Source organism: Excalfactoria chinensis, chromosome 3 (genome assembly GCF_039878825.1).
Source record: "Excalfactoria chinensis isolate bCotChi1 chromosome 3, bCotChi1.hap2, whole genome shotgun sequence".
NCBI lineage: Eukaryota > Metazoa > Chordata > Aves > Galliformes > Phasianidae > Excalfactoria > Excalfactoria chinensis.
In genome coordinates this window covers 40,576,974-40,590,598 of record NC_092827.1, presented here as the reverse complement: position 1 = coordinate 40,590,598, position 13,625 = coordinate 40,576,974, and the positions used below count along the sequence as shown (strand labels likewise).

Here is a 13,625-nt window from a genome sequence, read left to right as displayed (position 1 = left end):
CTGAATAAACCTAGGCAATCAATTAAGATGACTGAATAGAAACTGAATTCAGTGAACCCTGTAACTGAAGAGGGAAAGAAATAATTCACATTGAGCTTGAATCTTACCTGGCATCTTATGAATCCATCCTGATAAACCCAGATTTGATCATCTGCATCTACATCTTCTGCAGCCTGTATTCTGAGAAGATTCAAATTGTCCAAGTTTCCATCAGTTGACATGAACTTTCCTGTTTCCTTGTTCCGAAGCCTGAAGTACACACGTTTCTATAGAAAAAAAACAACCAATAAAATAAAAAATGCCAACATAACAGAACTCTAACTGCAGTCTCTCTAGTGCACAACACACCCTGCTCTGGCAAACTTCAGAGTAGTCACTACTCAGTGCTGAATGTGGTGCATCTCTTTCTTTCAGAAATCTTGCTTTTCTGTTTTAGAATTGAATTACAAAGTCCCTACCAGTGTAAGATGATTCAAGCTTCGAGAACCTGCCATTCTGCATGGAGACCTAGCATTAGGCTTGCCTGTGCACTGGGATCGGCACACAGCAGGATGCTAAGAGTGCTGAATTCAGAACAGCAGCAAATTTCTCTGTAGATGCTCCTGGTCTTCACAAAGGGTGCACTTGTGCAGTGCTGCTTATTTCACTAGCACCGAGTGTTACGCTTCACATTCATGCTGTGGCTTGTTTCACATTCACACTTCTGTTTAGACAAGCTCTTGGCCAGGACAGTCAAAATCCATTATTCCTAGCTCTGCTTAAGGCTATACAAAGACAGCTCCATGACGGTAAGCATTTGTTACCAGTACAAGTAATCTGTGAGTAACTAAAAGTTGCTTCCTCAATAACATACAGCTCAGCAAGAACTTCAAAGGCTCAGGGGATTGCTGCAGCATTTGGACCAAATTACAAGGTCCCTATCTGAGAACAAAACAAAAAGGACAATACAGGAAGTTGTACATCAGATTTCCAAATTATTTTTCTATGTATGTAGTAAGCAAGGAAGGATTTTTCATCCCCTCAGTCTACACAGTATCACTCCTATTTGAAATGATCCAATTTGGTGGATCAATTTTTTGTTGTTGTTCCAGAAATAACATAGATAGTACTGACAGTACAATCACACATATACTGACAGTATACCAGTGAGCAGTTCAGGAGACTTATCTATACATAGCATTTATATTCATTAGTTGTTAAAACTGTTCACCAATCCTTATGTACTGTCTTCAATACTTTAATCCAAAGGATGCTAATGAACAGTTTAAGCAGCAGTAATGCAAAACCATGTAGCATAATCAAATAGCAATTCTTACAGTGAAACTGTAGAGCAATTTCTTCACACAACTGTCACTGCTGAAGCTCGTGATATGCAGTAGGATTTTAGCATTGCTTCTAACTCTATAATACCACCTCAACTCATAACTAAATAAGTCAGTACTTCACAGCCTCACGTCAGCTACCCACCTGCAGTAAAGGTCTCAGAGAACCTATCTGACAGCAGCCACTCAGTTTGTACCAATCTGGAATTTCATTTGGTGACAGCAATATCTGACGTCCCCTGTAATTACTATGCTCATAAATTATCCATCTATTGGGGAAAAAAAGAAAAAAAGAGAAAAAAAAAATAATGCTTTTGCTACCAAATTCTGCTCAATAATAATAATAATAATAATAATACAAAAAAGAAAAAAACAAAAAACCCAACAACAACAGAAAAACAATAAAAAACAAAAAGACCCCAAACAGATTTAACAGACATATATCCCAGAGAACAGTAGTGTTAAGTATTTAAGCCAATGACTGACAGCACTTGGACTCCTCAAGAAGTATATACACATATGCTAACATAAGCAGTACATGCTAGATTGCAAAAGCAGAAGTGCTGTGCATCTTAACTTGGACAGGCCTGATGTATGTGGGCAAGATCTGCTAGGGAAACAGCGCAGCAGGCACTGCAACAGAGTGGAATGATCTAGAGTACTTTGGTAGAGGTTTTATTTCAGAACATCTTTCCTCTTTCCAAGTTACCCGAGAATGGAAAGAAAAAAAAAAAAAAAAAAAAAAAAAAAGAGAGAAAAAGAAAAATAGCATACAGAAAAACTACTTCTAGCTTTCCCTAGAACCTGTCCAAACATGCTTACACAGTCACATTCAGAGCAACCCATCAAACCTGACACCTGCATCTTTACCATTAGTCCAGATAGAAGAACATAACTGGACACTGAAATAGGCTGCAACACAGAAAAATCTGATCAGTTTTCTCACATAGATTTGTTGTCTGATAACCACGGGCAAATTTCCAGTACATGAACACTCACTAGAAACACTTTCCCATTACCTGTTTTCCTCTGAGTGATTTGTCAGTAGCCCTAACATATCCAGAAGCAGCACACTCACCTTAATGTCAGAGCTTTCCCATAGCCTAATACACATCCATCCCCAGACATGGAATTAAGAGAATTATAAATGGACCTCTCTTAGTCATAGAAGAGAGAAGACAAAAAAAAACCCCTTCAAATGGGACAGACGGTAGGGATAAGTGCAATAGAAAAAAACAGTGGTCCTTCCAACCTAAACCATTCTGTGACCCTAACCAGGAACTAATCCAGCAGCTGATATTGCTATAATGAAATCAGAGTTTTCATACTGTAACCTGTATCTTTCCAGTGAACAACCTAAAAAGATTCATATGTTCATTGGAAAGAACACTGAGGACTCATGACTCCATTATCTGGAATCGTAGTAACCACTTTCTTGGCCAAGAAACAACCTAACATTTGACTTGATGTTACTTCTCCTTATGGGAAGCGTAAATCAACTATATTGTGGTTATGGTGAGAGATACAGAGATCTCAGGATACTCAAAAATAAAGTGCATGCACCTTCTGGACAGCTTTTCTCGTGACCTATATATTTTAAACTTCAGTTCAGTGAGCTAAGGAAATCCCTTGACCTGTTCCTCCAGATGGGGAAAATGGTTTGTTCTTAGGACCAGGTATTAATTATCCACTTGAGGGCAATACTGAGCTATCCAACAGCATCTCTCCTGCACATGCTTGGGAATTTACCTCTTCAAAAGAACACATTTAAATGCAAAGGAACAGTAAAAAAGAAGCTCGATTCTTCAAGGTAGAAAACCTTGAGGCAAGCATCTTAGCGGTAAAAACTAGCTCCAGGAAAAACACAAGAGAAATTTAACAGATCAGCTGAAATATTGAAAGTTTCTAAACATCACAGACTATTATTATATGTATTTTTAAAACATAATCTTCTTGAGAATAGGGAATACAACTTAATCCAAGTTTCTGCAAGTACAATGTGCATTAATGCACTATGTGCATTATGGTATTCCAATTTTATCCTCCTCAGTTTCTACAACCAGTATTTTTTGTAGGCTCCCCTCCCTCCCCCCTTCCTTGAATAAACATGGAATAAATACATCATTCTAGAGATGCAAGAAATGAATTTAAACTCACGTGCCACCAAGGACTTGTACTGAAGCTATTCGGGGATTATATCCCAGGAACTGGAGATTTAAGACTTCTGTAGTGAATTCAATTTTTTTTCCTTGGAAACCCACCTTTTCAAAAAGAGCTATGCATGGCTCAGACAGCTCCTGCACAAAGAAGACAAACACTTTAATAGGATTTTAAAAGCCCAAATGCTGACTGTGAACATCATTACTTCATACAACCCTTTGATACCACCGTTTTTGGATAGTTTCAACTCAAAGACCCTGAAAAAAAGGTTTTTGCTTTGCAGTAGGACGCTTAAAAGAAACAAATGAAAACATCATTAAAAGTCCTTACAGAAAGCACACATGGAGTCTTCTTGCATGCAACGTCATACTTCCTTATCATAAGGCACACAAAAATCTGCAGACAATTCATGCATATCTTAAATATACTTTAAAACACATTCCAATTAACGCCACGTCCTTCTTCCATTGCAGTAACCCCCATTCACTGTAGGAATTTTCCTTTTCAGATCTCAGCACACAGATAAGCCTAGTCTCTACAGTTTCGAATTACGACAGTCTTGTCAGCACTGCTTATTCCTCACAGCTTTCAATTGTTTTAGCTTCTGTAGTAGACTATGATAGTAATACCAGTCCAAGGTGTCAAGATTCATACTTCTGAGGTAAAATTCACAACTCAGACAAAAACTAACATCTGAATTTTCCAAATGGCCCTAGGAAGATGATTCTTCCCTCCGTCAAAATGCTTCTGGTTTAAAAGGTTCCTACCCACACAGAATTCCCTGCATCACTAAATCTACTTTAAATGCTTTCTGGATAACGAACCTTGGATTCTTTTCTGTGCAGCAGGTACCTGCAGTGGATTGCAAACAGCCTCTCATCATTATGGCCCTTCCCTGGAAGCTGGGAGGTAAGGGTTTGAAATCCCTCAGGGTAAAGTTAATTAAACATGAGTATCCTGGTGTCACAATTTATAGTCACAGATAATGAGTGGCAGGGTCATTTTTTTTCTTGCTGATCTTCCAGTCACAACTGAGTAAACCCAATACCACAGCTCCTTACTGCTGAGATGCATTTGCATACTTGGAACATATCAACACAAAGCAAAGAGACTCTCAATGGTTTCAGTCAGGAAAACAGGCCATGCCAAGACAGAGATGGCTCCACATGCACACAGCTATGAATACCTATGCTTCCCTGTGTTTTTGCAGGGAAAAATCTAATGTCAACCAATTTCTTGACAGTGCTGAAATTCTCCTCTAACCTCCTTTTTGACGTTCAAAGGCCCAGATGATAACGTCACATTAGCATCACTGTCATCTCAGAAGTAGTACGAACTATCACAAAGCAGCTGAGCTCTGTTTCCTGTTTGCATGCATGACATTGGTTTGCAGAAAACGCCAGAGAGGTCTTCCAGCTTACTCCAAATTCAGAACAGACTAATCCCACTATTAAAGGTTAACACAAGTTAGACTATCGAGCATAAACATGGGTAAAGAGCCCAACATGGACCACAATTATCTCCCAGTATTTCTGAATCCTCAGCCCTTTTACAGACCCACGCCTGCTTTCTATGATATAAAACAGGTCAGACAGCAACCCTTGAGCCACATGCAATAGCTCAGAAATAATCTACTTACAAAGAAAGCACAGAATAAAAAGGAAATCCTCCAATTTTCAACCACACCTTCCACTCTGGGCATTTTTATTTTTAAAGACTCAGCAGCAACATTGTTATACAAAACATTCCCCACAGCAAGAAGTACAAGGTCATCTTAGAGTTTCTATCTTGTAGTTCTTCCCATGCATTACACTGTACAAAGCAGACTTCGTGTATATCTACATATAGCTATTTCACAGAGTCGCTCATTAAAAACAAGTATTTTCAGCATGACTATTCAAATATAAACCACATCCATGGTTGCATTTATATTATGTTCAGGGAAAAGAACATGTAGCAAATTTGAGAAGGAAAAACACTCTTTTCCATCTGTAACAACTACGTGGAACATGCAAAGTAAGGACAATCAAGCAAAGATACAAAGATCATGAATAAAAGCCCTTTTAACTTTCACATCCAAGTTTATAAAATATCCCTTCTGATTTTCTTTTAATGGTCCCTTAGAAATGGATTTCTGCAAAATGGAGCTAAACTGTGTAGTTACAACAGCTTTGCACATTAAAGCAAAAGAAGGTGCTTCTTGGATAGAAACATCACAGAAGAATCATGGGGAAAGTTGTAGGCCCAGCAAATGGTGGGGAGGATTTGAGAATGTCACTGCCAAAAACCAGCCACAAAATAAATGTGACAGGTGAAACTGGTACGAAGAATAAATTCAAGCTTCCATAAAATTATGGAAAATGAACAATACAATATAATCACTTCCATCTAACTTCTTACTCTCTGTACTATCATTTGCTAATAAACAACTGAGTAAAGCAAGCCATTTTTCTCCTCTCAGAAGTAAGGAGCCTCTGAAGAAGAAAGCACCAGCACATAACCTGCAGACAGAGACAGCTCCTTACCACTGCTTGAAGTGTGATAAATTGTAGGGCAAGAATAATTTTCAGAAGCTTTAAGAACTTCAAGAAGCACAGAACAGTCATTTGGCTGTTTTAACACAAGAATCTCTGTCACAAAGAATAAATCTTTCAGAAGAAAAATCCTACAGGTGTGAAATAAGCATTTAAGACGCAGAAGCTTGAGACTGATATGTACAGAAGAGCCTCATTTAATGCACGGTGACCACCCACCAAGTTTGGCTAGAACAACTTCTGTTGTTTTTAATGCCATTTGTCTACAGGATAGTCAAAAGAGTTCAGAAGGGAGACATACTTACTGCCAATGTTTGTTTGCATTGTACCAGAGACAATGCTCCAGAGACTTGAAAGAGGATGACACATTTTAGTTCTCATTTGTCAACTGCTACATCACTAGCAAGTTACCAAAATTATAGTGGACTGCAATACAGTTGCTAGATTCAAAGAGGAGATTCAATAATGCACTCCTCCATTTTTAGAATGAGTACCACCTCCTTTGTAAAGATGCATTAAGTTCCCAGATTCTTGACTATGTTTTGCCAGTAATTACTTTGATCTTAAGAGATACTTGCAGTTTCCACAAGTGATCCATCATAATGATTGGTTACAGGCTTGAACAAACTTGTTCCTGATCACTGAGGAGTTACAAAATATGTAAATGTCGTTTAGGTTTGCATCCAACGCACAACACAACAGTGTCTGATTTTGCCGAATGGCACAGGGTGTTGCTTTACTTTATCTAGAAGGGCACATTATTTCACGATGAACACAAATTGCATTTCCCTGATGATACAAATGCTTCATAATGTCATGCAAAGTTCCTTAGCTGAAGCTTACTCTTTTAACATGAGTAAAAAACAGTGATCACAGTACAACTTCACAATGTCCTACTGCCATTTGTCAACTTATTTTAAGTGATCTCTTTTACTGGGAAATAAAAGAGTCTGGCACATCCCTAACTGTCTTGATGGAAGTCCTTTTTAAGCTGTTACTGAGAACAGCAACGCTAGACAGCTCTTTTGCAAAAAATGGTACAGAGGTACAAAAGCTGATTGCAGATAGGATGTTTCACAGCTATGAAACATAGTGCATTGGAAATAGTAGAGTGTTGCTCTACTGTTCGTGTATCCCTAACATTCTTATTGTCACAAAAGGGGAAAAAAAAAAAAAGGTAGGGAAAAAAAAAAAAAAAAGAGGGGAGAGATCAGTGTATTTATCTGCTTTACTTACTATATTTATAATCCGTAAAGATTTTAGAGTTGCTTGGGATGAACACCCCATTGCCATCAGATCTGGATAGACTCCCTCTTCTAACACATGCTGGTTACCAGAGAATTCTTCCTGGTCAAAAATTATGCAGCTGCAGGAAGAAGCAGAAGAAATTGTCTTTTAGGAAAACCTTGGAAGTAAAATGACGGCAGTTTCTGAGTCTTCAGTAAGAGGTTCTGGCAGAAACATCACGTACAATGTTTTGTCCTGATAAGTTCAATATCAACGCGTATGTGCGTATACCACAAAGCATTGTTCTTTGTAAGTTTCCATAGGTAAAACCATTTCAGATGTTAGAAAGCTGTTTGATTTTATTTTATTTTTTTAACTTTTACCATTTCAGTGATTATTCAACATTCATTTGCTATAACTTACCTGCCACCGAAAACTTTTGAAGACTTCACAGTAAATGAATCAATACATCCTGTGTTTTTTTCAAGTATTTGACTGTTACCCTTGAATTCAGGCTCTGAAAATAACTGGACCTTTAAAGAGTCATAAACATATTTAAAAACAATTAATGCTTTAACATTCATCAACGCATCTCTGCCATTACTTCTATAACTACAATACTATATATTCAATATCCAGATTAATTCAGTTTCATAAATTTTTGTTACATTTTCAGTGATGTTACTTGAACAAGGACTGCAATGCCAAAGACCACCTCTGGTTGTAAATAATTAAGTAATAAACAGAATAATTCAAAGAACACTAACAAAGGTAGCGACTTTGTCTGCTGGAGAAGACACAAATCCCCACACAACAGATAGAATAGGCACATGATTAGCTAAGGGCGATAAACTGTTCTGTTTTAGTTTCTCAACCCATTTAATCTCAAAAATACATACTCTTCCCACTAAATGAAAACTCTTTCTCAGAGCATTAATGGTGCTCAGTCTTGGCAAAGTATTCAGACAGCATGCCAACAGGCGTGGTAAATATTCTTGGAGCAGATGGGCTCTATGCGCCTCTTGTGACTATAGCTGAAGTCATGTCAGTTTTTCCTTTCTGCACTCTGAGGATGAGAGGGTATGAAAGGAAAACTCACCCAGTCTTTTGTCCTTGTTAAAAAGAAAAAAAAAAAATTCTAAGTAGCAAGCCTCCTCATTTGGTTAGAGGATAATTAACTCTGATCACACAGAAGTCATTCACATTATCACATGCCTACCAGCTTCATTCGCTCTCAGCAGAGATACGAGTGCAGGCATGCACAGCATTTTCCAAAGAGGAACATGCTGACAAAGGACACAGTTTGTTGACTACAAGCCATTATTTCTTACTTTCCTTAGGATAAGGTCTATAGTTGTAAATACTTTTTCATGCATATAGAAGAAAATAAGCAGCCTGGAGATTTCTATTCCCTAGAGTTCATACATATTCCTATACTGGATACTCCAGTAAGGCGTGTTACTAATTATGAATGCAAATTGAAAAAGCCTAGACTTTTCTCCCTGATTTTCAGTTCCATGACATATTCACTGTTTTGACTGAAAGTAACAACTTCCTACAGACAAAAAGACAAAAAGGTTCAGAATTATGAAAGAATGAAAAAGGGCCCCTCTTTAGTCTCACAGTCAAAGAACATTCTAGTACTTGCACACAGGAGAAGGTCTAACGTAAAAATTTTGTTGACCCACTGAATAGAAAAATTAACCTTGCCATTTCCAAATACGATGTTAATTTTTAAGTCCAACTCAGAAAGCAGCCTTTGTGACTGAATGAGTTTCACTTCAAGTGCAACTGCCACTAGGAGAACATTTAACAAAGAAACTAGGTTGAAAACAAAGTCATAACTATAGAGTACAAGTAAGTTGCATTGCCTTTGCTTCTGCAACAGACTCAGGTAACTTCAGCTGGTCACTGAAGCTCTCCATAGATGTGCATAGGCTCCAGGTCCTCAGAACAGTTCTGATACTCTCAAACAGCTCACCTACTGACTCAAAACACTGGCTTGGACCCAGAAAACTTATGAGGGCAGCTATAAATTACATCCTAGCTTCCTAGGACTTTCAGTTAGGGGGTTCAGAAAGCAGTCCTCCTGCTTCATTTAGCACTCTCACTAATGGACTATCTATGCAAATACCTGGGTATATAGATACAGATATAGATACAGTATAGAAAAAGCTTGATCCCATTTGTTGATATTGCACAGACAACCTCAGAGTAGGTTTCATGCACTTAGAGTAATATCTTACCTTGACTTTACCCCTTTCACTTCCACCAATATCCTACAAAAATTTGGAGAACAAAAAAGAAAAAACAAATTAAGCAGTACTAAATTAACAAACACTGAACAGTTTATTATTAATTCCTTCTTAAAGAACGTATACGACAGTATGTAAACTGGATTCAATAGAAAAAAACTACCTAGAAATACTTCAAAGAAACTTGCAAAAGCAGCATAAAATTGATTCCTTACCATAACAATGGGTTGAACTGAAGATATTTTGCAATTCTTCCCCCCCCATGCCTCAATGCTGGGATACAGTCCTTTATCCAGTATGTACTGCTCCCCTGTAAAATCAGGATTCTCATAAGCCACCCACCTGAGAGAAAGAGAAGAAAAAGACAGTGGGTAAAAGTCATACTACTTTTTCCAAAATGCAAGACTGTATATACATTATTAACTTAATGTAAGAACAAATCAATAGTTTATCCCTTCAAATGCAATGCCATTAAATCTCTAATCAACAAAATTATAAATCTGACTCTCCAAAACTCCTGCAAATTCTATTTCAATTTGCCCTACTACTTCAATATGATCCAGAGTAAATAAACTAAATCAGACCACATGTTCCAAAACATAATCTGTCCTGTTCAGTATATTCACTGATGATCTGGATAAGGAGATTGAATGCATTCTCAGTAAGTCTGGAGATGACAGCAAACTGGGAGAAAGTGCTGATCTACATGGGAGCAGGAAGGCCCTACAGAGGGATACAGTCTATATAGCTGGGCTGAGACCAGTGGGATGAAGTTCAACAAGACCAGATGCTGGGTCCTGCACTTTGGCCGCAACAACCCCAGGCAATGCTACAGGCTTGGGACAGAGTGGCTTGAAGACTGTGTAGAGAAAGTGGACCTGGGGATATTGGCTGATGCTCAGCTAGACATCAGCCAGCAGCATGTGGCCAAGAACAGGGACTGTGGGGACAGGACTAGGGGAAATGGGCTGAAACTTCAGCATAGGAAGTTCCGCACGAATGTGCGCAAGAACTTCTTTACAGTGAGGGTGACGGAGCACTGGAACAGGCTGCCCAGAGAGGTGGTGGAGTCTCCTTCTCTGGAGATATTCAAGACCCGCCTGGACGCCTACCTGTGCAATGTGGTGTAGGGAGCCTGCTTTGGCAGGGGGGTTGGACTTGATGATCTCTAGAGGTCCCTTCCAACCCCTACAATTCTGTGATTCTGTGAAGAACACCAATGGCATCTTGGCTTATATCACAAATAGTGCTGCCAGCAGGAGCAGGGAAGTGATAATCTCTGTATACTCAGAGGGTACTGTTTTCAGTTCTGGACTCTTGCTACAGGAAAGAAATTGAGGCACTGGAGTATGTCCAGGGAAGGACAATGAAGCTGGTGAGGGGTCTGGAGCACATGTCTTATGAGGAGCAGCTGAGGGAGCTGGGACTGTTCAGTCTAGAGAAGAGGAGGCTCAGGGGAGACCTCATCACTCTCTACAACACCAAGAAAGGAGGTTGGAGTGAGATGGAGATCAGCCTCTTCTCCTGCATAGCTAGCAACAAGACAAGAGGGAATGGCCTTAAGTTGCATTATTTGAAGTTCAGGAGATTTGAAAAAAATATTCTTCTCTGAATTAGTGATCAGGCACTGGAATGGGATGCCCAAGGAGGTCTTTGAATCACCATCACAGAAGGTGTTCAAGGAACATTTAGATGTTGTACTAAGGGACTCAGTTTAGTGGGAACATATTGGTGGTATGTGGATGATTGAACTGGATGTTCTTTGAGGGCTTTTACCAACCTTGGCGATTCTATAATTCCATGATCTGTTAGGTATCTTAAAAGCTGCCTCAATTAAAATCATTTTGAGATGTTCTGTTGTTTTATCTAGATTAAGTTTTTCCTCTAGAGTATCAGGCAGATACCAGAATAAAATTGTTTGGTTAGAACTAACTTTCAGAGTAGTCTGAGCAGTAAGATAAATACAGGCAACACTAAAAGTCAATATTCCAAAACTTCAGATGCTTTTAAGCAAACACACAGAAAATTGCAGAAAGTTAAGGTACAACAAAAGGCACAAATGCTAATGGTGGTACAGTGTTCCCTATTGGGGTTCACAGACATCAGCAGGAAGAATGTCCTTGACAGTTTAGCTTTAAGGCCACCAAAAATTTAACTGGATTAATGTATAAAAACTGAAAGCAGTTATTATGACTACTTAGTCAGACCTCATTCCTGATAAAGGCCAAAAAACTCAGATTTCTGCCTCAAACCCACTATTTCAGTCTCAGCCAGAAACAGTCAACTTTTGAGAGAAACACTTGAACTACTGGAAAAGCAACCAAATCACTGCATTAGACTCTCCAACACTCAACTACCACTGCAGTGCTTTATTTCTGCTCTGAAGTACCTGCTATCAGCTGATCTTGCTGTGTAGCCTACTAGACTCAAGTGAACTTTTACAGCATCCTTTCCAATCCAGGGTCAGAACTGCAAGCTCAGATAAAGTGTTCCTGCATCAGCACTCCCTTGTTTTTGTCACAAGCTACATAAATTCTGTTGCTTTTCACTGACTTTAGAACTGGTCACAGTAACAAGGCGGAATGGTTTTAAACTGAGACAGGGGAGGTTTAGGTTAGATATTAGGAGGAAGTTTTTCACACAGAGGGTGGTGACGTACTGGAACAGGTTGCCCAAGGAGGGTGTGGATGCCCCATGACTGGAGGCATTCAAGGCCAGGCTGGATGTGGCTCTGGGCAGCCTGGTCTGGTGGTTGGTGAGCCTGCACATAGCAGGGGGTTGAAACTAGATGATCATTGTGGTCCTTTTCAACCCAGGCCATTCTATGATTGTATGATAGCAACTGAGTTTCATTCTTTCATTTGTTATATTTATGCATGGATTGGAACTTCATCTTGATTATACAAGACAAACTACCCATAGTTTTTCATTTTGGCCTGTGTGTTACACAAGGACTACATGTTAGCTTATTCCAAAACACACTTTCATTGAGTTCTTTATACAGAAGGTCAACACCACCACCAACAACAAAATAAAACCCCAACATCATTACTCGTATTGAGCATCCATATTCCATTAAGCTGAAGTTTTAGTCCAAGAACAAATGCCAGATTCTCTACAGAGACAAGAAGCGGGGTGGCTTCAAACCAAATAAAACTATAAAGCTACAGCAACACATATGTGCTGCGAGTACAGACTTCCTGTTATTTGTCCATGGCAAGCACTCATGGAGTGATTCACATTTATCACTATTCACATCTCTTGGTTTGCCTCAGATATAATCAATTATTCTAAATCGTTATGCACTAATTACTTAAGGCACTTTTCAAGGCACATTTCAAAATTGCCTCATGGCAATTCATCAAAGAGACACTGGTATGTAGAATAAATTAAGCCGAAAGTTCAAATGTCTCAGGTGTGTTAAGACCTGTATGCCACATATACCAAACGAAAACTAGGGTTCATTTATCAGTTTCTTGAGTGGATTCACGTTCGATTTTTCAGCTCACTAATATCAAGGTACAACTGCAGCGCATGCAAGTTTAACTTAACTGATATCTACGAAAACAAGTGTATCTGATATTAAATGAATGACAAAACATGCCAGATCCCTTCCAGGGGCCTCTCAATAGCAGGTACTTCTTTTCTTTCTCTCTAAAAAAAACCCAACCTTAGTACAGAAGCAGTGAAAGTATCTTACTTTAAGCACATATTAATTTAAAACCCATTGTTTTCAACATAAACAAGTATTGCTCTTCCATGCAAGTCAGCCCATGTTGGAGAATTCCTGGAGTCTGAGCTTACTGATGAAAACTCTGTGCTCTTCCCACTTACTCACAAGCCCACCCAGCCTTCCAGCAGCACCAACAGCAGCAGGAAGGGGAAATCCAAATGCAGCACCAGCTGAACCTCTCAAACCTCAAGACTACCCCCAAGACAGAGCACTGTTTTAGTCCAACTTCTGACCAACAGGAAGGCTTGCACAGAAAGACCTAGCCTCCATATCTAAGCAGAAGATTCACACCTCAGCATCACAAGAACTGAAGTTTTATGCTGCAGTCTATCCTACCCCACAGAGAGCAACTTTCCTTAACATAATAATTTAGTAAACCCCATGCCAACAAACT

General features: G+C 39.0%; 1 protein-coding gene across 1 annotated transcript in view; it reads right to left on the bottom strand.

Moving 5' to 3' along the window:
• The window catches only part of CRYBG1 (crystallin beta-gamma domain containing 1), a 94,816-nt gene that overhangs the window by 7,338 nt on the left and 73,853 nt on the right, over positions 1-13,625 (bottom strand). The window contains exons 15-21 of the mRNA XM_072332535.1: positions 9,714-9,840; positions 9,490-9,522; positions 7,667-7,776; positions 7,253-7,382; positions 3,480-3,619; positions 1,468-1,591; positions 108-266 (exon numbers count right to left, since the gene is read on the bottom strand). Of these exons, the coding sequence (XP_072188636.1) occupies positions 108-266; positions 1,468-1,591; positions 3,480-3,619; positions 7,253-7,382; positions 7,667-7,776; positions 9,490-9,522; positions 9,714-9,840 (823 nt within the window). The remainder of the gene's footprint in view (positions 1-107; positions 267-1,467; positions 1,592-3,479; positions 3,620-7,252; positions 7,383-7,666; positions 7,777-9,489; positions 9,523-9,713; positions 9,841-13,625) is intronic.